The 27,160-nt window shown below is 53.4% G+C and overlaps 2 protein-coding genes across 9 annotated transcripts in view; one reads left to right on the top strand and one right to left on the bottom strand.

Moving 5' to 3' along the window:
- Nucleotides 1–18,471, top strand: part of GPR68 (G protein-coupled receptor 68) — a 31,266-nt gene extending 12,795 nt beyond the window's left edge. For 2 of the 3 annotated variants that reach the window (XM_090271306.1, XM_090271307.1), the window contains exon 2: nt 15,213–18,471. In XM_090271306.1, the coding sequence (XP_090127432.1) occupies nt 15,294–16,412 (1,119 nt within the window). In that variant the 5' untranslated portion in view covers nt 15,213–15,293 and the 3' untranslated portion in view covers nt 16,413–18,471. Of the gene's footprint in view, nt 1–7,979; nt 8,381–15,212 lie in introns of those variants that run through there. The other variant, XM_090271305.1, reaches the window with a different exon arrangement.
- A 3,997-nt stretch (nt 18,472–22,468) lies between these two features.
- The window catches only part of DGLUCY (D-glutamate cyclase), a 62,411-nt gene continuing 57,719 nt past the window's right edge, over nt 22,469–27,160 (bottom strand). For all 6 annotated transcript variants that reach the window (XM_090271299.1, XM_090271303.1, XM_090271301.1 and 3 more), the window contains exon 13: nt 22,469–23,086. In XM_090271299.1, the coding sequence (XP_090127425.1) occupies nt 22,937–23,086 (150 nt within the window). In that variant the 3' untranslated portion in view covers nt 22,469–22,936. The remainder of the gene's footprint in view (nt 23,087–27,160) is intronic.

Genomic DNA, 27,160 nt, shown 5'->3' with positions numbered 1-27,160 from the left:
CCAGGCCCCTGGAGAAGCCTGCTTTTCCAGAGAACTGCCGCCTGGGTGTTAGGAGAGACTGTTGTCTCACATTATCAGGTTATTAATTGATGGGTTGGAGCCCTCGAGGTGGGATGGCAGGCCGGTGGGAGCAGCAGGCCTGCGGTTGCTATGGCAACCTTCAGGCCTATGATTTGTGCTTCTGGCATCAGAGCAGGAAGGATGCCCCAGGCTGCTCAAACCTCCTCAGACAGACCACAGACTCTCCAAAAAGAAAGCAAAGTCTCTCTTTTAGCAGTAGGCGTCCACTGTAAGGTATTTCCACACGTAGCCACCCACACACACCCTCAGAGTCAATACCAGCTCTCTCCCTCTTGCCTCCTCCTACATCCTGACCATCTGCTCCAGTTCGTTAGCTCCCAACTTCGATTTCAGCCACGCTGGCCTTCCAGGTGGGCTGCAGAAGTAAATGGAGTTGAGGCTCATTGATTCCTTCAAACATTCAACACGTTTTTGTTGTGTATTTACTTTGTTGGAGAACTGTTCTCTCTTGCAGAGAACAAAACAGACCCAGCTCCTTCTTCCTGATGGAGCTTGCTCCGTAGAGGGGAAGATGGGCATTAACAAATAATTGCACAAATTCCCATGCATTGCATTGGTAGTTATGAAAATACAACTAATTTGGCCCTGGCCAGTGTGACTCGGTTGGAGAGTCATCCATAGCCAAAAGGTTGCAGGTTCAATTCCTGGTCAGGGCACATGCCTGGATTAAGGGTTCAATCCCCAGTCCGGTCTGAGTGTATATGGGAGGCAGCTGATCAATGCTTCTGTCTTGCATTGATGTTTCTCTCCCTCCCTTCCTTTCTCCCTTCCTCTCCCTTCTCTCTCTCTGGAACCAACGAAAAAATGTCTTTGGGTAGGATGAAACACGCACACACACACACACACACACACACACACACACACTAAAATACAATTAATTTGGACCTTGACTTGAATCCCAGCTCTGCAACTTACCAGGTGGGCCCAGTGTGAACACAAGGGTCCTTAAAAGTGGAAGAGGGGGGCAGGATGGTCGAAGTCAAAGGAGATATGACCATGGGAGTGGAGGGCAGAGTGAAGTGATATGAGAGGGACTCAATCCACTGCCAAGTTTGAAGATGAAGGGGCCACAAGCCAAGGAATGCTAAAAGTCTTTAGAAGCTAGGAAAGGCAAGGAAGTCCATTTCCCCCTAAACTCTCCAGAAGGAATGCAGCCCTGCCAACACTTTGATGTTAGGCCAATGGGACCCACGTCAGACTTTTGACCAGCAGACTGTAAGAGAAGAAGTCTGTATTGTCTTAAGCCACTAGATTTGTGGTCATTTGTTCGAGCAGCAACAGGAAACTCATAAAATAGTCAAGAGTCCTGTCTCTGGAGTCAGACATCTCTACTGCTTCCCAGCTCTGTGACCCTGGGTGGGTTGCTGGCGCTCTCAGCATCTCAGTTGCCTTGCCTATAAAACAGGAATAATCCTGTCTCACAGGGTTGGTGTGAGAGTGAAAAAAGGAAACATTTGAAAAGCGCTCAGCACAGTCAGTGCCTGGTACAAAGCACGTGCTCCCAAAATGGCAATGACTGTGCTCCTTGGCCCTAAGTTGCTCCCGCCTCTTCTCTGACTGCCACAGGGCCATGGTGCCAGGCACTATGGGAAGTTCTCTGCTGGTCCTCCTCTTGGTCCTTTCAGCTGTCCTTCATTCATATCTGGCCACTTTTGAACCTGCAACAATGCAGCACCCTGTGTCAGCTCCTTGATGTAAGCATGCACTGAAGTGTAAGGCCCAAGGAGGGTCAGGATCGGCCTTCAAGACACAAGTCAGCAAAGTTCCCTGCTCACAAACAGCAGATGGCTCTTGATAGACACTTCTGGTCCTTGTCAGAGCCATCGAGGATCCTCTAAGGCAGCGGTTCTCAACCTGTGGGTCGCGACCCCGTTGGGGGTCGAATGACCCTTTCACGGGGTCACCTAAGACCATCGGAAAACACATTTATAATTACATATTGTTTTTGTGATTAATCACTATGCTTTAATTATGTTCAATTTGTAACAATGAAAATACATCCTGCATATCAGATATTTACATTACGATTCATAACAGTAACAAAATTACAGTTATGAAGTAGCAACAAAAATAACTTTATGGTTGGGGGTCACCACAACACGAGGAACTGTATTAAAGGGTCGCGGCATGAGGAAGGTTGAGAACCACTGCTCTAAAGCCTTCACCCTGACCAGCTCCAAATCAGTAGAGTAGCCGTAGGGAGGAAGGCATTGTGCCGTAAGAAGCACTTCCCCCTTGGCCAGCCCACCTGTCACCTTTTCCAAGGAGACTCAGACTGTGGGGCGGAGCTTCTAGCCTGAGGGAGTGGTGCTGTCACCACCACCACCATGCTCATCGTCACTGCATCCTCACTGACACCTATTGAGAACCTACTAAGCCCCAGAAGTCCACTGGTTATCCAGGAATGATTTCTCAAGGCCACATAGCCAGACAGTGGCAGCTCAGCGACTTAACCTCTGCAGTCTGGCCCAGGGCCCCACCCCCACCCCCCAATCCAGTGAGCACAGGGTTACTGCTGTGTGCTGAGGCCTTGCATGGTTCAGGCAGGCCTTCTGGGCCGCATCCCAGTGGGGTCTGCCATGCTCCCTGACTGTTGTCACGGGGCTGAGAGAGAGATGGGGAAAATGAATTGGGTGCTGGGCCTCGCCCAGTTTACGTCCTTCTGTCTTTCCAGGATGGAAGGAGCCACAGAGGCGTGCCTGGCAGCCCCTGTGAGGTCACCACACCCCACAGGGCTTGAGCATTCTAACCTGTCACTCAATGCCCTTGCCTGCTCAGCGGCACCTCCGAGATGGAACTTCGGGCTTAAGGAGAGAAGTTTAAACAGGGGGGAGGTGGGCCAGGGGGCTTCTCTTGAGGCTACGTTTTTATTACAAACTCACTGCTTTCACTTCCTTGCAGGTTTACTTGGAGAGGTTGGGGGCAGTCGAGATTATGGGTCTCTAGGACCCTGCAGGCCACTGCTGGTGCTTGCTGTTGTCATGGTTTCTCGACCTCCCTTCCTTGTTTTAAGTTAAAGATGAAATCTGAGCACAAAAGTAGGACACAGCTTGGGCTGTTCTCTTACTGAGTGGGCATTTCTTTTTCCCTTATCTCATTTATATGTTATGTTCTTGCATTCATTAGGATTTTCCTTTTTTCTTTTTTGATTATGCTGTTACAGTTGTCCCAGTATTTTTTCCTTTGCCTCCTCTGCCTGGTACCCCTTCCCTCCAGCAATGCCCCCACCCCCTTAGTTCATGTCCGTGGATCCTGCATTTAAGTTGTGTGGCTTCACCCTTTCCTATACTATTCTTAACAGCCCCCTATTCTGTATCTACCAATTATGCTTCTTGATCCCTACACCATTTCCCCATTTCTCCTCCTTCCCCTTCCCAGCTGATAACCCTCCATATGGTCCCCATACCTATGATTCTGTTTCTGTTCTGGTTGTTTGCTTAGTTTGTTTTTGTTTTTTAGATTCAGTTGTGAGTTTGTTGCCTTTTTAATGTTCATAGTTTTGATCTCCTTTTTCTTAAATAAATCCCTTTAACATTTCATATAATAATAAGTGGGTGATGATGAACTCCTTTAGCTTGATCTTCTTTGGGAAGCACTTTATCTGCCCTTCCATTCTAAATGACAGCTTTGCTGAATAGAGTAATATTGGTTGTAGGTCCTCGCTTTTCATCACCCTGAATACTTCTTGCCAGTCCCTTCTTACCTGCAAAGTTTCTTTTGAGAAATCAGCTGAGAGTCTTATGGGAACTCCTTTATAGGTAACACTCTTCTTTTCTCTTGTTACTTTTAAGATTCTCTCTGTATCTTTAACCTTTGGCATTTTAATTATGATGTGTCTTGGTGTGGTCCTCTTTGGGCCCAACTTGTTTGGGACTCTCTGTCCTTCCTGGACATGTATGTCTATTTCTTTCACCAAACTAGAGAACTTTCCTTTCATTATTTTTTCAAATAAGTTTTCAATTTCTTGCTCTTCTTCTGTTTCTGGCACCCCTATGATTTGGATGTTGGCATGTTTAAAGTTGTCCCAGAGGTTCCTAATCCTTTCTTCATTTTTTTCAATTCTTGTTTCTTTTTTCTGTTCCAGGTGAATGTTTATTTCTTCCTTTTGTTCCAAATCATTGATTTGAATCCTGGTTTCTGTCCCATCACTGTCGGTTCCCTGTATATTTTTCTTTATTTTGAAACTGGAAAAGCTGGTGTTCATCCTGCTTGTCACCTACCGAACCCAATAAGCAGAGACAGCAATTAATTCTTTCTGAGAGCTTTATTCAGAAGTTTGGTAATCTAAGATGGGGGGTTTGTACCCTAACAGGCCATCTTAAGTTCCATTATAAACAGACCCTTTTTGAAAGGAGAAGAAAAGTGTAGGTAAGGGGTTTGGAATTCAGGGGAAAAGTTAATCAGATAAAAGCTGCAACATTCTGTCATCTGTGTCCTGGGTGGTGGTCGCCCTGGAGCACAATGACTTAGATACTGTCTTGAATTGCTTGCAGTCCTCCTGAGGCATGAATGTGGAACTGCTTATGGTCTCCTGGAGTCAAGGTGGGTCATACCTCCAGTTCCTGAAACAATAGCTTTTTACATACATTGATTACTAAGCTTATTAGTATTACCTGAACCTGAATTTTTTCCAACATTTGAGTCCCCCATCAATTTCACTTTGTATAACCTTCCCTTCTTCCTTTATTTTGTGGCCTTATTCAATCATTTCTCTGAGCATCCTGATCATCAGTGTTTTGAACTCTGCATCTGATAGGTTGGCTATCTCCATTTCATTTAGTTCTTTTTCTGGGGTTCTGTTCTGTTCTTTCACCTGGGCCATATTTCTTTGCCTCCTCAATTTGGCAGCCTCCCTGTGTTTGTTTCTGTGTATCAGGTAGAGCTGCTTTGACTCTGTGTCTTGGTAGTGTGGCCAAATGTAGTAGGTGTCCTGTAGGATCCAGTGGCACAGCCTCCCTTATTACCCAAGCTGGGTGCTCGAGGTGCACCCTTTGTGTGGGCTGAGTATGCCCTCATTTTGTAGTTGAGCCTTGGTTGCTCTTGGCAGATCAATGGGAGGATTTTACCCAGGCCAGTCAGCTGCAAGTACTGGCTGTGACCACTAACCACCAACCTCTGCCATCTGTGGAGGATCAGCTATGCAGGGGCAGGGTGGTGGTGCTCTGACCTGGTCTGTAGCTGTCCACTGGGCCACTGAGGGTGCTGACCCTAGGGTTTCCAGGGCGGTGTAGGCTAAGGTCAGGGGGGAACCCTGCCTTGGGGACGCCCTGCCTGGGCTATAAAGCAATTTAAGATGATGCTGCTTGTGCTGGGCTTAGATTCCTAGGTAAAGCTAAGCTGTGAATCTGAGCTGGCTGCTGCTAGTGCCAAGCCTGGGGCTCACTGAGGCCAACTGTTGCTTGTTTGAGAGGGTTTTGGAAGTTGTGGAGCCTGAGCCAAGACCAGCCAATCATATGGAAAAGCAGCTTGACTGGGACTGTAGTTGGATGGGGCAGAGTCTCTGGGGATCTCCAAGTCGGTTCAAACAGTGTTAGTCAGGTTGATGGAGTCTCAGATATGGCACCAGTTTGCTGGATCTGTGGGAGAGGGTTTAGAAAAGAGACAATGATGGCCTTTGCTCGCCTTGATGCCAGACACTTCAGCTCCTCTCTGTGTACCACTGGTGCCTTTCAAGCTGCTACCCTGGTGCTGGAGCTCAGAGGGAGTGAGTCTGAGTAGGTGAGTCTCTGTGTGGGTCTTTAAGAGGAACTGCTTGGGACTCCAGCAGTTTCTTCCACTGACTCAATCTCCACTGGTTTTTGCAGCTGGAAGTTATGGGGACTCATCTTCCTGGCACTGGAACCCTGGGCTGGGGTGGCTGGATGTGGGGCTGGGACTCTCGCTCCCAAGATATCCCTCCTGAACTTTTTATCGACCACATGTGGGTGAGAGACCAGCCTGTTCCATGTCTGCACCCCTCCTACCCGTTTCGATGGATGTGTTTCTTTAATTTCATAGTTGTCAGACTTCCATTCAACTTGATCTGACAGTTCTGAGTGATGGTGGTTCTATATTTTAGTTGTAATTTTGATGTGGTTGTGCGAGGAGGTGAGCCATGTCTGCCTACGCCGCCGTCTTGACCGGATCCCTCTGAGAGGTCATTTCACAGGGAACATGGGCTCATTCTGAGTAAAACTGAAGTGGGCGTCATCCCATCTGCAGTCCCAAAGGCCCTATGAGGAGGAAAAGGGGGTCCCTTGCCCTGGACAGAGGAAGGCTCCCCCATCCAGATGAGATAGTGCACACTGTTAGCAGCTGGGGAGCCTTGGGGACAGGAGAGGACACAGTGTCATCAGCGGTTCTTCCAGGTATAGACAGCAATGGTGTAGGGCGCGTGTGCCTGATCAGCCCAGCTGCCCTGTAGAGGGAGCCGGTGTGTCCTGAGGGGGCACCAGGCACTGACCTTGACATTGACCCTTCACTCCTAATCCACCAGTCCTTTCATATGACATCGGGGAAAGCCAGCCGCTTCCACAGTGCAGAAATAGCATCTGTGTCCCCGTGAACACTACTGCACTATAATAAGGCACAGCCTTTTGCAGTACCTAGCATAGGAGACCCTTGAAAAGGGCCCAGGCCCCTCAGATGGGGATTTTTCCTGGCATCCTGACCAGTGTAGTCTCCCGACAGGACTAGAGCGATTTGCTCTCTGGAGAAGACAAATCTCACAGACCGCGTAACAGACTGGGGGTGGGGGTGACACATACATCCCCAGGGGCTCCCCAACCCCCGTGCATGGTAGATGTTGGCTTCCTGGTTCTAGCAACATATCCTATGAGCAGCTTCCAAGGAGGGAGGAGGTCCTGCCAAAATGGCGTGGCTCCTGCTCTCAGCAGCAGGTTTGTAGAATCACAGCTCTACCATTCAGCTCTAAGACCCTGATTGAGAGCCTTTGCCTGGCCGGGCTGGATTTCCCCCACCTGGATGATGAGGAGGCTGGGCTAGGGAACTTCCAGGGGTCCCATGAGCCCTGCTGTGCTGAGAGAGTTTCGTAAACGCTCCCGAGAGCCAGAAGACCCCATGATGCCAGAGTCCTGTGCTCACTCCCCATGCGGGGCCACACCATTGAAAAGCATCAGTGCTGCCTTAGCCACGGCCCAGAGTCCTCCTCCGAGGCCCACTGGTCTGCAGAACAGGATCCAGCCCACCTCCGACTCGCGTGTCAGCGCTTGTGCACTTGGCTGCCCACTAGAATTGTCCAGAGAGCTTTGAAAGACAAAGGTGCTGGCACCGCACCTCCAGGAAATGTGATTTCATTCATCTAGGGTGGGGCCCCGCCATCGGAACTATTTTTATAAGCTCCCCAGGTATTTTCTAAGGTACCTGGGACCCACTGCCCCAGATGTTGGTTACTGGTGGCTGGAGGGTGATAGCCTGAGGGTGGGAGTGGAAATAGTCAGCCTGCGCCTGTCCTGGCCTGTTGTCCTGTTGTTCTCTGGGGTCTGCGGTAAACTCAAGTTACCTGAGCATCAGCCTGTCTGAGTGGCTCAAGTGAGGACCCCTGGTGCAGGCGCTCAGCTGCCTGTATCTCCTCTCCTGGGGTCCTGAGGGGCTCAAAAGGGTTTGATGTGTAGAATGAGGGCCCCTGTCTCCTGCATGCCTCCCAGTTCCTGAGGTCCGCTGTTCCTAATTCAGGCTTTAGCATTCCCGGACGGGTGCTGGCTGCCTCTGGGGTGTGTGGAAAGCTGAGCAAGGACAGTGGAGGGAGCCGTCCCGCTGCCCTCATCCTGTGGCCGGTGAGCGTTGCTGGGCAGCCGCCAGCCTGACACCGGATCGGACTGCCGAGTTCACATGATTCTGCCTCAGCTCAGGAGTAGGCAGCCTGCAGCTGGGGTTTCTAGACTGAGCCGGGAGGCAGAGATCACTGGAGGGGGTGTGTGGGTCCTGACTGCGGGGGTTTCCTGCGTGGGGGTTCTGCTGGTCGGCAAGGTGCTTTTCGGCTCCTCCCTCAGGAGCTGCTGGAGGAAGCTGAGCTATCTGAGGTTTTAAGGGCAGAGCTCAGCTGTGAACACTCACAGAGGACACGGGATTCCCTCTGGGACAGCTCCGCTTCGCCGCCGCTGTCTGCCTGCTCATCCCCTGGCTCAGAGACCATCCCCTTCCTGGGTTCCGGAGGCTGAGCAGATGTGGATCAGTCTGGCTGTTTCTAAACAGGATCACGACCCATGAGAGGGTCAGGAAATCAAGTCGGTAGCTCATGACCTGCATTGAGAAAAGCAAAACAGAACAGCCATGATCGGAGTGCGTCGCAAACGGTAGGGTAAGTATTACTTCAGGGAAGTTTCTTTCTGTTTGCATGCGTGTGTGTATAGAATGTGTGCTGGGTTGCAATGCCAAGTGCATTTCTAGCTGTGGTTTGTGGTCAGAAGAGCTTAATGGCAGTGAACTGGTGCCTCCATGCCTGGATTCTGCATTCAGACCTGCCTGGCTTACTGAGTGAATTTGACCAACTGTGTTAGCCTCTCTGGGCTTCAGATCTATGAGGTGGGTTGGCAGTGCCAGCCCCACCTGAGTTGCAGCGACTTTGTGAGCCCAGATGGGATTGAACTTGGAAACAGTTACGAGGCCTTTGGTAACAAAATTCTGTCTTATTGTCGCTGGAGCGAGGCTACCTGGGGAAACCACAGGGACTAAGGAAAAAATGCACCCTGATTTCCACTCCCACCCCAGAGGGAAATATCAACAGCCACTGAAACAAACCCTTTTAGGAAATGAAACCACCTGTTTAAAGAGTGTGGCCGTTTGACCAGATAAAGGAAGAGAAGCCGGGCCGGCAGGAAACTCCCTGCTCTGCGGGCTCTGGGCTCTGGGCTCCCGCGAGCAGGGCCACTCTGGCACCGTGAGTCATTGTCTGTGCTCCCGCGTGCTCCCCTGGAGGGACGATGATGGATGAGGTCACTGTTTGTGTCCTGGCTGCTCTCCAGCACGGGCAACTCCTCCAGGCTCAGAACGTGCAAGAGTGCTTACCTTGCGTCAGACAGGCCCTTCCTTCCTTTCAGGGCTTAAGTTCTCTTGGTCATTTAAGTCCTCGGAGACACTTCTGTGCTGATGAGCGTTTGTCTGAAGATGTGCTTTTAGGTGTGGGGTTGCCTGTGTGGTCTCTGTTACTTAGCTGGATGATAAAGTGTCTGAAGTAGATGCAGTGGCTCCTTGTTTTGTCCCCCCCCCCCCACCTTGGGGGACCACGACTGGATTACAGCTCATCCATTTATCTGTGCATCCATTCACCCCTCTACCCATGCACCCACTCACCACCCCACTCATCCACCTGTCCCCCCATTTATTCACACCGGTCCATCTATCCCCCACCCACTCACCTATCTCTTCACCCATCTGTCCATCTAACAAACAATTTTTGAGAACCTATTAGGGCTAAGCACTGAGGAGCATCTCAGATTTGCCCCTGACTATTCCTTACCATCCATCTGATAGTTGTTAGTTCCTGTAGCTTCTCGTCTCCGCGCGGCGGTGCCTTCCTCATAACTAGATCCAGCCATGCCAGGCGACTTTCAGTTCCCCGAAGCAGCCCATTCTCTGGCTCTTGGATTTGATCTGTCGCACCCATGGTTTCTGCAGGCAGAAACTCCCTTCTGCTCAGGCAGCCCTTCCCCTTCTCCTGGTCTTTGAGTGACATGCTGCTCAGGAAGGCTTTCTTGGCTGGGGTAGTCCCTTCTGATGAACTCCCTTAAAATCCTGTGCCCTCATTAGGAGCTGGTTTGCTTTCCTTCTCCCCTCTCCCAGGAGACTAAAAGCGACTTGAGTTAAACTAGGAGCCCGTGTTCAGCGCAGTGCCTTTGATATAAAAGATAATAAGTATTTGTTGTGTGAATGAATAAAGGAATGGGGGAGTGGGTGGGTGGATGGATAGATGGATGGATGGGCAGGCAGACAGACGGATGGCCGAATGAGCAGACTGGGGGATGATTGGGAAGTTGTTCAAGGGTTTGAAGCAGGAGCAATTAGGTTAGATTTGGGTTGTAGAAGATGGCTTTGAGGGTGGTGAGACAGAGACAGGGAATCCAATTGGAGGCTGTGGCATGGATTCTGGGGAGCAAGTCTTGACCAAGCCAGCCTGGGGCACTGGCGAGGGAGCTGAAGAGGAGGAGACAGGTGCGGGAGATATTTAGGAGCAGAAAATGGTAGAACTGGGTGATTTGGTGGATGCTGTGCATGAAGATGAGGGAAGAAGCTGAAGGCCAGCCATCCAACTGGAGTGACGGAGCGGGCGGCAGACCAGTGGCGAAGTGGGCAGAAGCAGGGTGGGCCTCGCGGAGCGTGTCCTGTGCGGCGACAGGAAATGGGTTGTGTCAGCCTTCTGCCCGGGAAGAGTGCTGGGGTCTGGGAGTCCTGGGAGTGTAGACGGGGTGGGGACCCTGGAGGAGCTGTCGTCCCACCGAGAGCGTGTTCTGGGGGGAGAGCGAGCCAACATTAATTGTGAGGAGGAGGGTGACCAGTGAGTCCCCACCGTCCATTGCCGGCATTTGTGCATGTGGCTCTCCCGTCTTACGAGACTGGAGGCTCCCTGAGGTGGGCGCTGTTTCTTACTTCTCTAAGCCCCTCGTGTCTGGCCCGGTGCCTTGCACATTGTAGATGCTCTACAGATACTTGTTGAATGAGACCCAGAGGTGCTGCACTGTGGGGCAAGCCACTCCATCCCTTTGGGCCTCAATGTCCTTATCCCTGAAATGGGGAAAAGAGCAAGGCTGTTGTGACTATCGGGCAAGAGGGCTGGTGTGAAATGCTCTGGAAACGGCACAAGATTTTGCAGACACAAAGTGTCAGTATAGTCACTGTGTTGTGAAGTAGTTTCAGTGACTATTTTGAAAGCCTGGATCACGTTGCTGGTCTCCCAAAAGCTGCATCTTTGTTTTGACCACAAGGTTCTGCCAGAGGCTTTAAAGGTCCCCTTCTAGCCACCTCTGCTCCCGAGCCTGGGAACTCAGGTGGGACACTTGGTCAGGAGCAAACGCCAGACCTTCTAGACCTTTGAGGCCCTTGCTACTCCAAGTGTGGTTCACGGGCCAGCAGCACCGGCAGCAGCGGGGAGCTCGTGGTGGATTCTCCAGCCCTGTCTCGGACCCACTGAGTCAGAAACTCCAGAGGTGAGGCCCCGTGATGTGTTGGAACAAATCCTCCAGGTGACCCAGCTGCACCCAGAGTCAGGAAGCATGGTCTAAAATGTCAAAACCCTCTTTTTGTTCCAAAGTGAACATAGGAGGTCCTTTTAAGCATAGTAAATGCTACTTCTTTGCCCTGCAGGCTGGGCTATTTGTGACTTTGGTTGCTGGACTTCACTTACTGTTGGCCTAGGAAAGAGGAAGCCAGGAGACTGTCCCAGCCCGCCCCCTGCAAATATACACTCACACCATAAACAACAGGCTTCGGGCCTGGTGACTCAAGGGATTCTTAAGACCTGACAGGACGTGTTTTCACTGGAGCTCCATTTGCCCTGTTTTATTGGCGTGTGAGGGCCTATGTTAATGAATGAATTTTATCTTCTTGTGGGTGGATTGCATCTGGACTATGGGGAACCCGAGGTCCCGGGTGGGTGTCCCTGGGGACACTTGGGGACCTGTGCTGCTGTTGACTTTCTCATAGATAAGCCAGGCGAACCATTGGGCCCACAGGTGTGGGCGTGGGATTCACGGGCAGGAGCGCTGGCAAGAGGGGGGCAGGTAGGGCCCACTCCTGACTCACAGGGCTGTGGGAAGAGCTGAGGGGTCACAGGCTTCCGCTGTCCTTTGTCCCCTTCCTCTCACCGCCAAAACATGGAAACCACACAAAACGCAAATAGCCAAAAAACAACGAAACCCTGTGCCCTGTGGGCGGGAATGTAAATGGTGCAGCCACTGTGGAAAACAGAACGACAGTTCCTCAAAGCGTTTAAAATAGAATTATCAGATGATGCAGCAATTCCATTTCTGGGTGTGTACCCCCCGCCCCCAAAACTCTGAAAGCAGGGACTCACATAGATGATTCGTACACCCCTGCTCACGGCAGCATTAGCCACAGTAGCCAAAAGGCGGCTACAGTCCAGATGTTCATTGACAAGCGAAAGAGAGAACAACACGCAGAATATACATGTAGTGAAATATTATTCAGCCTTAAAAGGCAAGGAAGTGCTGACCCATGTTTCAGCGTGGATGAACCTCGAGGACCTTGCGCTAAGTTAAATAAGCCTGCCACAAAAAAGACAAATACTGCATGACTCCACCTGTATGAGGGACCGACAGTAGTCACATTCCTAGAGACAGAAAGCGGAACGGAGGGTGCCAGGGGCTTGTTGGGGGAGGGGGACTGGGGAGTTAGTGTCTAATGGGGACAGAGTCTTTCGGGTGGGGAGGATGAAGAGTTCTGGAGGTGGATGGTGGTGACCCTTGTCCAGCGACGTGACTGTCCTTACTGCCTGAGAACTGTATACTTACGAATGGTCAACATGGTAAATTTTATGTTATGCACCTTTCACCACAATTAAAAACAGCAACAATGAGAAGCAGCACCTCCACCGCCATTGCTGAAATCCCAGGCCCGTGTCCTGGGGAGGACAGTGGGGTTAATCTGATGGGAGGGGGGAATCCCCATCTTCTGGGGACTGAGAGGTTGGGGTGACTCTCACATGGGGACTGGCGGTGGCAGGGAGGTGGGACATGGAGCAAGGAGACCTGGTTTCTAACATGAATGCCTCCTTCCTCGGGCTGGCTTTGGCAAGTCACTACCATACCGTGGGGGCCTCAGTTTCCTCACCTGTAAAATGGAGAAGTAGCATTCACTCATTCCTTCCAGAAGTATCCCCGAGAGCCTGTGATATGCCAGGCACTGTTCAAGGGGCACAAGGCCTCTGCCCTCGTGGCCTTTATATTCTCATCGAGGAGACGGATCATCAAAAAGCAAACAAGGAAATGAACAAGAAAAACCTCAGATACTGACGGGTTCTCTGCGGAGCGATCCAATAAGATGGTGGGATGGTGACGAGGGGAGAGGCTGCTTTAAGCAGGGTGGTCAGGGGAGGCCTCGTGAGGAGAGGAGGTGGCATTTCAGCTGAGATCTGGCAGCCCTGAGGGGCGGGGGGTAGACGTGGGGCGAGGGGCCAGCACACCAGGAAAGGCAGCAAGCAGCAGGTCCACAGGCCAGCAGCGAGGCTGGGTGACCGGGGGCACAGGAAGCTGGCCCACGTGGCTGGCATGTGGTGGTGATGAGCAAGTCTGATTATGTTGGGCTTGTATGTGCCATGAGGAATTTGGGTTCTGCCGTCGGTGTGATAAGAAACTGTCTCCGTGCGTCATAAGCAAGAAGAGGAGGGTCTGGACTGTGATCTAGGTGTTGCATGGGTGATGGTCAGGAGCATGAGGGGGAGAGCTGGGGTGGGGCCCGGCTTCGTTATGGGGAGAGCCACAGAGAGCCCAGGGGAAAAGGGGTGGCTTTGGACCAGACCCATCTCTCGCCCATTTTAGAGACGCTTGTGAAAATGTCAGGCCCTTCTCCCGGGAAAAAAAAATGCACATACTTATATATTTTTAAGATCGAGCATTTGATTTCAAGGGAATCCCTCCAGTTTGTACTCCATGAACCCCAGGCAGGGAACTGCTGGACTCACGTCTCTGAGCCCCTCCCCAGCACACCATGCCCACTTCCAGCTTTGCCCTGGCTCAGGGGGCCGCAGGGCTGGACAGGAACCGTGACAGAGCCCGCAGGAGGGTGGCTGAGGCGGGAGGGGCCCTGGTCAACACGTGATGAGATGTCAGTCCTGAGCTCTGAGGGGTTTCTTCTCTGGTCCGAGAGTCCCAGCTTGACTCTGGTGAAGAGAGGCCAAGGGCAGGGTTGATCTGCTGCTACCTCCCAACTGCCTAATTCAGACCCGCTCGTGCAGCATTGGCGACCACGTAGACCGTGCGTGTTGGGGGGAGGTGGTGAAGGCTGGGTCTTGGATGGGGTGGAAAACCTTAGATATTACAATGATTCGCCACCCCCTGCAAAAGACATGACACATAAACAGACGTGCAGTATATCTGACACATTAACATAAACAGACGTGTGTATATCTGAGGCATTAAACTTTCGTGGAGTGGGGGTGGGGTAGGGAAATGTTTCCAAAGGCTCCTTGGGAGGATGATTGTGAAGAAAAAGAAAGCCAGATTTGTCATCTGAATCGGAAGTGTTAAATCGGTAGAGAAGATCAGGCCTTTGATTTTGATGTAGGGATTTATAAAGTAGGCTCACAACCAAAAATTGTAGTCTATCTTGTTTGAACATATTTGCATATATAGCCTTTTCTTGGCTAAGTCCTCAACAATACAACCTTTTCACTAATGTGAGGACACTGCCACCTCATACTCCACCTCTCCGCCGCTGGAAAAACAGTGTCATGCATTTTGACATTTATCATCTTATGTGGCCCTGAGGGCAGGTGGTTTTATCCCCACTTTACAGATGAGGAAATTGAGGCCCAGAAAGGGGAAGTGACTTGCACAGTTTATAAGTAGCTGACCTTGGCCTGGTGCTCATGGCTGTCAGTGCCTGGCCCTGCATTGTCCCCTGTGCTGGGTCCCCAAGTTCCATGGAAGAGGAGGGTTAGCACCTGCTGACAAACCCCAGTTACCCAGGCAGTGGCTGAGGGAAGCTCAGCCCTTGTTTCTGGCCAGAGCGCTGTGGGATGTGGACCAGGTTGGGCCTCTTCCGTGCTGTGCAGAGAGGCCCGGGGTTGTGGCCTCGATGCTGACTGGCCCGGTGCACTCCCATGAGTTGGGGGAAAATGTGCAAATGTGTATGGCACTATTGCTGTAGAAGACAGTGGCTGGGCCCTCACTGCTGCACGTACAACAGGCTGGAGTGGACCTTTACCTTCAGCTTTCCTTGGATCGCTGGGCTTGGGATGGGCTGTGCTCACAGGACAAGAACATAAATAAGGGACAGGAAGCCAGGGAAGGGGGAGGGAGAGCCATAAGCCACATTCTGAGGTTCTAGCTGAGTTGGAGTTGGTTGGCTGGGTCATCCACTAACTTAAGTGTGGCCCTTAGAACAGTGCCTGGTACAGAGTCAGGGCTTTATAGGTGTTAGCTCCTGTTATTCTAAGCCTTTCCCACCTTGACTTTCAGAGGCTCATTCACCGCCATGAGGCTTGAACCACATCCTGTGAACGACATGGCGGCAGAGAGACAGGCCCGTTCCCTGAGCCCATGAGGGACCAGGCCCCTGCAGGCCCGACGATGGGGAACGTCACTGCAGACCGCTCCTCCATGAACTGCACCATTGACCACACCATCCACCAGACGCTGGCCCCCGTGGTCTACGTCACGGTGCTGGTGGTGGGCTTCCCGGCCAACTGCCTGTCTCTCTACTTCGGCTACCTGCAGATCAAGGCCCGGAACGAGCTGGGCGTGTACCTGTGCAGCCTGACGGTGGCCGACCTCTGCTACATCTGCTCGCTGCCCCTGTGGCTGCAGTACGTGCTGCAGCACGACAACTGGCTGTACAGCGACCTGTCCTGCCAGGTGTGCGGCATCCTCCTCTACGAGAACATCTACATCAGCGTGGGCTTCCTCTGCTGCATCTCCATCGACCGCTACCTGGCCGTGGCGCATCCCTTCCGCTTCCACCAGTTCCGCACCCTGAAGGCCGCCGTCGGCGTCAGCGTGGTCATCTGGGCCAAGGAGCTGCTGGCCAGCGTCTACCTCCTCCTGCACAAGGAGGTGGTGGAGGACGAGGACCAGCACCGAGTCTGCTTCGAGCACTACCCGCTGGAACCATGGCAACGCGGCATCAACTACTACCGCTTCCTGGTCGGCTTCCTCTTCCCCCTCTGCCTGCTGCTGGCTGCCTACCGGGGCATCCTGCGGGCCGTGCACCGCAGCCACGGCACCCAGAAGAGCCGCAAGGACCAGATCCAGCGGCTGGTGCTCAGCACCGTGGTCATCTTCCTGGCCTGCTTCCTGCCCTACCACGTGCTGCTGCTCGTGCGCAGCCTCTGGGAGTCCAGCTGCCAGTTCGCCAAGGGCGTCTTCAACCCCTACCACTTCTCCCTGCTCCTCACCAGCTTCAACTGCGTGGCCGACCCCGTGCTGTACTGCTTCATCAGCGAGACCACCCACCGGGACCTGGCCCGCCTCCGCGGGGCCTGCTGGGCCTTCCTCACCTGCTCCAGGACCAGCGGGCCCAGGGAGGCGTACCCACTGGGTGCCCCTGAGGCCTCCACAGGGAAAAAGGAGGAGCCCGAGTTGTTAAGGAAGCTCCACTCGACCTTCCAGACCTCTAACTCACCTGGAGAGGCGGCGTCCCCCACAGCCGAGCTGGCCTAGCCAGAGTCCGCCGCGTGTGGGGGGAGTGAGGCCTGAGTTTGCTGGCCGGCTGCCACCTGCTTGCTGCTGGAGGGAACGATGGGCTGGGGTCACTGAACCCCAGGCCTGGGCTGCAGCAAGACCTCTCCGGTGCTAGGGAGCTCGCTGGGATTAGCCCCGTCCGCTCATGGGTGTCTTCTGTTGCAGGCTGGGCTGCCGGCGGGGGGAAGACAGTGAACTGTCCCCTCCAGGAGGTTTGCAAAGAGAAGCTGGGGTGGAGGGTACAGTGTGAGGACACGGAGAGAGGGGCATTGGGAGACGGGGGTAGGTACCTGGGTGTGCACCTGCCAAGGCCTTCCAGTGCCATTGTTGTCATCGATGACACCTGTCTAAATGTACTGGAGTTGTACTGGTGTTATCTGAGGAGGTGACAAAGCTGTATTGTCACCATCAACAATTGAGCCCCACCCCACGAAGGGATCGGAAGGCAGACGCGTGGGGCCAGGAGGCTGGAGAGGAGAAGGAATGTGGGAAGCATTTGGAGCACTGGTCGTATGCACAGAGGGACAGTGAGGGGAGTGGCAGGCAGAGGAGAGGCCCCAGTACACAATGTCACAGGGAGAGCCAAGCAGATTCCCCAAGCTCCAGGGCTGTTGGAAAACCAATCCCAGGGCTCCCCGGGGCTCCCCGGGGCGATGTCTGTGGTCCTTTACAAAGTCAGCTCAGAAGCACAAGTGTCAGCATGGAGGCCTAAAGCCGGTGTGTTTAATTTCGTTCCCCACACAGATTCCTTCTAGTCAGTGTTTGTTTCCCCCTGCCCAGGAGCACCAGACCCCGGATCCTGGGAGTGTGTGTGTGTGTGTGTGTGTGTGTGTGTGTCCATGTTTAAAGTGCCAGGGTCTCCATATCAGCTGCGTGCCAAGACACTGAAGCCAGGGTCATGGGACAACTAGCAGTGTCCCCCACCCCCACCCTGGCGTCTGCCACACCCACAGGGAGGGACATGACATTCTCCCCGAGTTCTCAGAGACAACAAAACATATAAAACAGAGATGCCTTATCTGGCATCTCTCAGCCCAAAGCTCCCCTCCCCTGTGGTTTAAACAGCCCCTGTGACAAAGAGGACGGGCCCCAGGCTCCCCCTGCCTCCTTGTTCTCCCGCACCACTCCTCTGTCTGATGCCCTGCCACATCCACCTGGAGAGTGAGAGCGGCCCATGGGCCACGTGGCGCCCAGGGTACTGACCGCTATCTTTTGTCCTGTCCCAGAAGGCTGGGTGCCGGCTCAGCTCTCCTGCAGCCTTGTGCTGACCATGTTGAGTCCCTGCCCTGGTGAACGCACTGGGGACCAGAAGGGCTTATTACTGCTCCAGGGACCTGCCCACCTTAACAGAAATGCCAGCCCCTCAGATGTCCTGGTTGGTGGGCTGCGGCCAGCTCCTACTTCCCTGGAATCTGGGTTCCTCACAGATAAAGGGATAGGGGGGCTCGAGTCTGGGGAGGGACCAGGGATGGGGAGATATAAGCTGGCATAGGTAGAATAATTCTGGAATCTGCTAAGGAGAGGGCCAGGAGAACATGTTCAATCTTTCTTCCCCTCCCTGCCCTCCTGTGCATCATGGATGCCTAAAGGTAGAGAGCCCAGGATGGATTGCCCCAGGGAAGTGGGGTCCCCAGGCTACACTTGGCTTGGACTGGGCAGCAGGTGCCCCAGCTCCTGATGGAAGGCCTCCTTTAACCTGAAGCGATTCTCTTCCCCTTCCTGGAGGAGGAAGTGACCAGGTGTGAAGGTGGCTGAAACGGCCACGCGACCAGGAAAAGCCCACCCAGCTAGCCCCAGCTCTCACTGGGGCAGCGGCGCTGGTCAAGTCCTCCTTGCCTCGTCCCTCCAAACGTCTCCCTGGTCTGACCTTAAACACCGGTGTTCCCGTTGGGATGGACTGGGTGGGCTCGGGACAGTTCCACAGACTATTGAGAGTTGTATATCCGTCTTGTCCTTTTATGCCAAGTCTGTGTGTGTTGGACTGTGCAGTGGATTGATGTAGCAAACTTGAGTGTGCAAATAAAGGTAACCAGCCACAGCTGGAGTGTGCTGTGCAGTCCTTACGGGGAAGGAGGGTCCTCGAAGCACCCAATGGAGTCAGGAAGGTTGAGAGATTAACTTGCTCACAGGAAACTCAAACAGAGCAGTCAGGGGATTGGCCCTGCTCACTCAGCAGAGTCCGAGAAGGAAGGCGCCCTCAAGTGACGCAGGTCTTCCCTTCCTCCTCTTGGGATTCATGAAGTGTCTTCAGCTCTTCTTCAGCACTTGGTGCAAATCCACTCTGGGACTTAACCAGGACATCCCTCCTTTGCGGACAGAGCCCAGACCTGTGGTTTGGAGACTATCACGCCTTCTGTCCTTAGACACGTGACATCCCACTACTGAGAACTACTCCCCATAGATAGCGAGGGAAGGCGTGGCCAGCCCTTCCGTGGGGAGGGCCACATCTGCTGACCAGGCTGGAGCATGGTCTTAAGAGTGGCAGGCTCTATGTTTATGACTGAGGATTAACTGCATCTTATGAAAATGTAAATTTGGTTTTAGTCACTGCATCCCTCTCCAGGTCAGAGTTCTGGAGTCCTGAAGTGCTTTGGAGGCGTCACTCCTCCTTCCACTCAGCCTGAGGTCACTACTGGATTTAAGATTCTTCTCTCCTGACAGAATGGGGGCAGGAAGAGGTCCATCTCGTGTGGACGGAAGGTGGCAGAAGCCGTTCCATTCCTCTTATTTACCCGTGTTACTTAGCCAGATGAGGCTCATCTTCCTGTTTGTACACAGTGGTCTGTGGGTTGACCAGATGCGAGTGTGAGGAATTTTCAGCACAACATCCCTGCATCTGCTGCTTCCCTCTCACTGCAACCAAGGGAGAGCCAGAGTCTGGCCTTCTTGGTTCAGTGCATTTCAGAAAAAGCGCTACCAGACATCAGGTATCGGTGCTGGAAGGTACTGTAAAAGTCATGATGGCCATTGAATTACTCCCTGTATGTCCCCCTTAACGATGATCCAGTTTTTCAACAAATACCACTGGTGAGACTAATTTGCTACAACCCAAGGTTGGGAAGAGAATCTTAGCTCCTAATGAGCCAAAGTGGAACCACTTTTCCCACCAGTCTTAGTTCTGGCTTCTGGAGCCACGCGACCCTGTGGGTACTGGTATTTGAAGTCAACTCTCATGTCCTACATCTCAGTATTAAACCTCCCAAGTGTCCATTAGACAAGACTGGATTCTACAGCAATATATACCCGCCAAACCATGGTACCTTCAAACGAAAGTTTATCTCCTGCTCATGCAAAGTCCAATAGACGGCTGCTTTCTGACTAATCTTTTCCCAAGTGATGGCAGTGATTCAGGATCCCTCTATCAAGAAGTTCCATGGTCTTGGGGTCTTCCCTTTCATCCACACAGGTAGGGAAAGTGGCACAAAGAGAATCTATGGCCAAGTCTGGAAGTGGTTGATTATCTCTGCTACTCACATTCCCCTGACCAGGTCCTAGTCACACGGCCCCAATCTAATTGCAAAGGGGGCTGGGAACTGTAGTTTTCCTATGTATGCAGAATTGGTGCTCATCCAATTAGTCACTGCCAGACAGCTCTTCAAGCCACCTCCGTTGGCGGCGGCGGCGGCAGCCGTCCGTCTCGAGAGACGATGGTGTAGCTTCTTAAGAGTCTATCTGCACCGCCGAGAATGGTTGTGCAGTCCGACTCGGGAGGGACACGGTATCTGTCTCCTCCCATGTTGAATCGACATCTTGCGATGACGCTGGAGTGTCCTCTCCAGTGAAGCTGAAGCTACAGAGCCTGGGCAGGGTAATATGGAGGGTCTGCTGTTGCCACGTAAAAGGTTTCAAGCGCTTGCCTTCCTGTGTCTCATCTGAACAAAACCCACTTCTTCCAATGGGGTGCCTGGATCTGAAGTGAGACCAAGTCCGTCTGACCTGCACCAAAAAGAAGGGGACCATTTCTCCGCCTCGCTGTGCTTCCATCGATGCCTCAGCTTTTCTGGCCAGCACATCACATCGCTGACCTAGACTGAGTTCATGAGGACTGCGTTAAGCCACGTCTCCATCCTGTCTAGAGCAGTGGTCTTTTGAACCTCGGAGCTTGGCCTCACTGTGGAGCTGGTGGGACGCACACGGACTGGGTCGAAGTAGCAGAGTGCCACGGGCTGGACTGGGGTGGGGCTGGTGGTCAGCAGGGCCTGTGTAATGAGAGGCAGGGAATGACCTCAGGGGAACACCTGGCCCACTGAGCGATGAGGCAGCATGTGGCCAGAGGACGGCCAGGGGGCCGAGGAGCCCTGACCCCCTTGGCTGGTTTGCTTGCCTTTGAGTCCCGCCTGCAGGGTCTGCAGGGCTCCTGCTCCTCGATGTGCCCAAGGTCTCCAGCCTGCCCTTGAGCGCCCACAGAGCATCCCAGGCACTGTTACCAGGATCCCCCAACTCGATATTCCTGGAAATGCCCAGGGATGCTCACATGCCCCTGAGTCTATCCTGGCAGGTGCCCCAGCCCATCTCTAACCCCACCGTACAAGGACAAGGTCGCCTCTTGTTCCCCTGTAACCAGCTTCTCCAGGTTGTGGCCATGCAGCTCCACATACGCACACCGTCCCTTCCCCGAAGCATAGCTAAGACCAGGACAAACCTAAACAAGACTTTACTGAAGTCTTGAGCAGGAATCATACTGTGGGAAGCACTGAGACTGGCTCCTAGAACTCAAGCTCCGGCGGTCCCTGGGCTGGACCCTGCCGAGACATCTTCTCCTGGCCTCCCCTTACGCCGTGGCTGCCGCTGCAGGGCCACGGGCCTGCCCCTCCCTGCCGAGGGGCTTCAGGTGCCTCGCTCCAGAGCTGGGACCCCCACTCTCAGGCTTCTCTGGGCTCCCCCTGGGGTGCAGCCTTTTCCCCAAACAGCTTAATCATCTCCCCAGCAAAGATAACCTATTGCACAGGCATGCCTCAGATTTCCCCATGCTGGAACAGAATTCTGCTATCGCTGTTGCAAAACCAAAGGCACATTAGTGTCTTTCCCCAGAATATGAGTCAGATGAGCGCTGGATGCGTTCCCAGAGTGACGTTTGCTTTCGTCTAGCCGTCAAGAAGTCAAGAATGCCAGGGGCACTCTCAGCTGGAATCCCCCACTGCACGGAGCTCGGCAGTCTCAATGCGGGGACAAAAAGTGTATTTGGGGGAGGCCTGGCCGGGGAAGCTCAGGGGGCTGTACCATGCTGCAAGTGGAAGGACTGTGAGCTCGTGGCAATGGGCACCCCAGCCCCAAGGCCACAGCAGCAGGAGCATAGACCGCAGGTGGGGACTCCCCGCCAGCATGACAGAGGGGGGTCTGGATAGCCCCCACCCTGGCCATGTGTGGCCGGGGGCTTCCCCACCCCCCGCCCCTGCCTAGGGAGCATTGGGCATTCACCTGGGTCACTCCACTCCACACTTAGGCTTTACTGCTTGGAGTACAGTCAGATGTCATTTCTATAGCATGTGCTCCTCGCCTTACAACGAGTGAGTGCCCCTTAAAGATTCAAGCGAGACACGTTTAAGAAAATAAAACTAAGTGGGCTCAAGAAGCATGTATTGGGGGAGGGGGGCTAGCTGGGAAGCAGGAGCACCCCCTGGGTGAACCAGTATGAGATACAGCAGACTGGCCCAGGGCGTGCGTGTCATGGGATGTGGTCAGTGACTCCGTTTCGAACGGTCAGAGACCGGGAACCGTGCAGTGGGGGCTGTGAGGGAGATAAGGACGGGCTGCCGTCCTCCGGAGCTGTCCTGTCCAGGAGGCCTCCAGGAGTGGCCGAAGTCCTACACGGCCCTGGCCCGGCCCCAAGATCCCAGAGTGGGGCTGCCCCCCTTTGCAGGCCCCAGGCTGGGGGTGAGCGGAGGAGGAGGAGGGGGAAAAAGTGTCAGGCTCTGAGGTGGGGGTTCAGGAGGTGTGGGGTGAAGGGAGGTGATGTGGTAAGTGTAAGGCGGAGGGATCTTTGGCGTAAGTAAACAAGACGCTGTTTGAAAAAGAGAGCATTTCAAAGGCATAAATGTTTTGTTGGTCATGGTGCTGAGTAAAACTTTAGTAAAGCCCCGGAGTTTCATAAATATACACCACACATGTGTGCATTTTACTATTTCATAATTAGCCTGGAGGATTGTTCCTGGCCCTGGTGACACCTGCTCCTTTTCTGCCTGGTACTTTGCTGCTCACTGGTGTCCCCATAAGGGATGAGTCAGAAGACCGTCAGAGCGGACCATGAGGGAGGCCTGCAGAAGCCAGGGTGAAGGAGGGTTGAAACCAGTACCTCTGGCGTCTTGCAAATAAATGCAGAAACTGAAGCCCCAGAGGAGCGGTTCCCTGGTCCCTCCGAACTGCCCCCTCCCAGGAAGTGTGCAGGAGCGTCCAGCCCAGCTCCCAGGCCGGTGTTTATGTGCAAGGCTGTGGTAGAAAGAAGTTGGGCCTTCAGGGACTCCTCCTTAGTTCCAGACGTGGCCACACACATGTAACGTGTAGGGTCACATGCACACCGCGGTGACATCCAACAGCTTCTGGATCATCTGGGCGTGGGTGCCCTGGAAGGGCAGCCCATCCACTTCCATGCCCACGTTGCCCGTGACACCACTCCGGATTCTGTGCCGCACCAAGATGCCCAACATTTTTTCTTCCTGGAATGAAATGAGGCAGAGGTAGCAGAAGTGAAGGGGAGGGAAAAAGAAATATGTACATACGCTCAAGTGGAGGAAGAGCATTGCACTTGACGAGGCCTCTTTTTGAACAATACAATTTTGGTTAAAAATGTCAATGCCCCTGGAAGACTTAACGAAAAACAATGGTGTCCCACATCACTTCCATCGGGCCCCAAACCCACTCTCCAGAAAGAGCCACTTTGAACAGTTCGGGCTGTTTCTTCTGCTAATTACCTTCATGTAACCAAATAAAAAGCTCTTAGGAAAACCCATATATATATATTTCTTTTTTGGAAAACCCATATTTTTTAAAGAAACCCTAAAGATTCACTCCTTCTGCAGGTGCAGTGTGGGCTACTTCCTGCCAACCTGGCCCTGCCCGGCTCTGGATTACCAGCTGTTGGCCTTTGACTGTGCCAGGAAGGCCCCCATTCCTCCTGAGAGCTCACTGTTAGCCCTCAGTGGGGCACGCACCGAGTCTTGCTGCTGTCGCCTTTTAGAAGCTTCTGGAGCAAGCAGGGCCACTGAGGAGCTGCAGGCCCCTCCTGACGCTGCAGCCCAGGGCCCAGCAGGCAGAGTGGTTTGGGATCAGGCAGATCTGATGTGGGTCTTTCCTGGCGGGTGTGTTAACCTCTCTGTGCCTCAGCATCCTCGTCTGTATAATGGGGAAGTTGATGATAATAACAATAATGCCATCTTTAGAGGGTTGTTGTGAGGATTAAATGAGATCGTCGTCGTCGTCGTCGTCATCGTCGTCGTCGGCAGCCGTCCGTCTCGAGAGACGATGGTGTAGCTTCTTCAGAGTCTATCTGCACCGCCAAGAATGGCTGTGCAGTCTGACTCGGGAGTGACATGGTATCTGTCTCCTCCCGTGTTGAATCGACATCTTGCGATGACGCTGAAGCTACAGAGCCTGGGCAGGGTAATATGGAGGGTCTGCTGTTGCCCATGCAGCAGACCCCCCCTCTCTTCGCAGCTGAAGGGTCCAAGGGAAAGACGGAGTCGATACAGCTTGGGTTCAGGTGCGCCGCAGGAGTTGCCGGTGTTGACTACAACGTCAAACCGCCTTAGGGACTCCGGCTCCGGATTTTCTGTCGGGGTTTACTCCCTTAGCCTTTCCCCTGAAGAGGTATGCCGCAAGGCAGCGGAGGTTTTTTGGAGTCAGAGTTTTCCTTCTCTGATGTACCCTGACTGGAAGATCGAACCAGCGACACTTAGCTCACAGGCCGACGCTCAATCCACTGAGCTAAACCAATATAAGCAAAGCACCTAGCATGGTCCGTGGCACACAGTGGGTGCTCATGAAATGAGGTGGATTATTATTGGCAGGGCTGGGTCCCTGGTCTTCAGCCCAGAGCTTTCTTCAGTGATGTGATTCCCCTCCGCCTCTCCCCCTCCACTTGTCTAAGCCACTAATGTGTCTGTCCCGGCTGAATAGCTCCAGTCCCCCAGAGGAAGGTAAAAGGAGAGAGGACAGTGCCTGCGGGGAAGAAGTCAAACACATCCTCCCCCTCTTCCTCCTCCACCAAAATAAGGAGGGGCTGAGAGCAGGGGACCAAGGAATCGAGAACAGGAAGGTGTGACAGATCTGACAAGGCCTCCCACCTTCCTGCTCAGGCATTGCTGATTCGTTCAGTCACCAATCGAAGTTTTATTGAGCACCTGCTATGTGCCAGGCCCTGAGCCAGTGACACAGTGGTGACCGAGGCACAGTCCCTGCCCCCAGGGGCTCCCAGTCCAGCTGAGTGCTCAGGCAGGCACAGTCCACGGGGACCACAGCACAAGCAGGGCACCCAACCCCCATCACAGGAGCGACTCAAAGAACTTTCAGGAGGATGGGCAGCCAGGACCACAACTGACCAAAGAGCAGAAATGAGCAAGATGAGGGGTGATGAGGAGCCCTCATTGCTGAAAACTTGTCAAAACAACGGAGAAAGAGTTGGCAAATGTCACTGGGAAGTGTCTCTTCGCTCAGCTGGCGGGAGAGCCTGCATTTCCGTTCTGCCCTGGGCCCCAAGGTGGAAGGGAGGCCCAAGAGCACTTCCAGAGGGCTGTCTGTCCACCAGCCCCCCCACCCCCACCCCCAGGGATGCCCAGCCAAGAATGGCATTTTCCGCCCTTTGTTTGGGCTTCATTCCCTTTTCTCTTCTCCACTGGCTCACATCCTCCCTTTATGGGGGAGTGCTTCTGGAAGCATTGGGCCATTTCCTCCCAGCACTCTGCCTGCCTCCCCTCAACACCCCCATCCTATCCTTCCTTCAGACCACCGGCTGGGCCCTTGGGGTCCTCAGGGTGCACATAATCAGGCAACAGGAACTGGCTGGCACTCAGCCTCCAAGGGCCCCAGGGATCAGCTGGGCCAACAGCCTGCCTGCTAATTTCCCAGGAATCACCACCTTCCAGGGGGGCAGGCAGTCAGGGTGGGGGCAGGGAAGAGCACTGACCAGGGCATGGCGGGAGGCAGAACGCCTGGAGGCTGCTACCCCAATTCAAGCTGAGGCAGTGGAACAGGAGAGGAGGGACAAAGGACAGAAGTGAGGCAGAGTGGACAGGGCCTGGGGCCTTGTGACCGTGGATGGGGAAAGAGGTCCCAGGTGGCTTCTGGCTGAATGTGTGGCTGGTCACTGTGGCTTCCCACTGGGAGCTCAGTAGACTGATACTCACGATTAGTGATGCTGCTGTTCAAAGGGGGGTGGGAGAAAGGGGCCTCCTGGGAAGCTGGAACTGTTCTGTATGTGATCTTAGTGATGGCTACATGTACGGGGACGATTTTGGTGGTTTATGTCAGTTATACTGCATAAAAGTTATTTAAAAAGTGCTGGGAGAGAATGGCAGCCCAGGATGAAGCCAGAGGCCATGTCCCCGTTTCCCCTCATCATTCATCCATCCGTTACCCACTCACGCAAGGGTCCATTCATCCACCCATCCATCCAGCTGGCCAGCCAGCCACCCAGCAGACCTCCATCCTTCCTTCCATCCATCCATCCATCCTTAGTCCCTCCTGTAAAGTGTCACCAGTTGACTCCTGGGCCCTGAGAACGTATGGGGAATCCTCTCCAGCCATTTGTTCTGTCCTCAAGTAAAACCCCAGGGCAAGGCCAACAGCCAGGTGGGTAGGATGTGACCCCCGGAGCTCCTCAGCATGGTGCTCACTCCTGCTATAGCTATGATCAGACCCCGAAGAACTGTCCTTAAATATGGGAGGCTCAACTCACAGAACAGTGTTGAGGGACACTCCTCTGTCCCTAACCAATCAAGCTTCATCACCATCTCAGGCCACAGCTCTGCCCAACATCTCCCATGACTAAGGGACCCCCAAAGAGTGACTTTTCTCGATATTCTCCTGAACACCACACCACCTCATGTTCCTGCACCTTCCTGCTGCCAGGAAGGCCCTTCCCTCCCTCCTCACCTGGCTACTTATATCCTGCTCATCCTCTAAGACCCAACTGAGTGCCACCTCCTCCAGGCAGCCTTCCTCAAGCTCTCTGAATGTGCTAAGTGCCCATTCTCTGTGTCCCCCCAGAAGCCTGCTGCCCACTTCCATCCCCCCTTGTGTTGTTTCCCCCGTGAACCCTGAGTTCCCCACCCAGGGGCCACATCTGACCTCTCACTGTCTCCCAGAGCAAGCCTGGACCTGACCCAGAGGAGAGGCTCAGCAAACATGTGTTTGTACTTTTGCTTTAAAAACATTCATCTTTATTTTCTTTACAAAGGTGGTGCATTATTAATACATTTATGAAGGACTTGGTGGAAACGCGAAAGGAGAATTTTCCATGCCTGGGGTTAAGTGTCTGAGCTGTGTGAATGTGTTTGGCTGGGTCCATTCTTTCATGTCTGCATGAATCAGAAATCATGTGTGAGGCAGCCCCCTGAGTGGCTTTTTCCACTTCAGATCCAGGAAATGCAAAGAAAGCACAGAAGGCCCTCTGGGTCCCTCTAGATCAGCCCATTTCCCCAGAAAATGTCACTTCTGCTGCAGAGCCCTGCGTCCCCCTCCCCTCCCGCACGGCAGCCTGGCATTACCAGGAACCGATGCCTTTACCAGGAACT

The sequence above is a fragment of the Furipterus horrens genome, unplaced genomic scaffold, assembly GCF_987537825.1.
Source record: "Furipterus horrens unplaced genomic scaffold, mFurHor1.1.pri manual_scaffold_3, whole genome shotgun sequence".
NCBI lineage: Eukaryota > Metazoa > Chordata > Mammalia > Chiroptera > Furipteridae > Furipterus > Furipterus horrens.
Note: the sequence above shows the minus strand (reverse complement) of the source record. Positions and strands in the feature narration are given on the sequence as shown.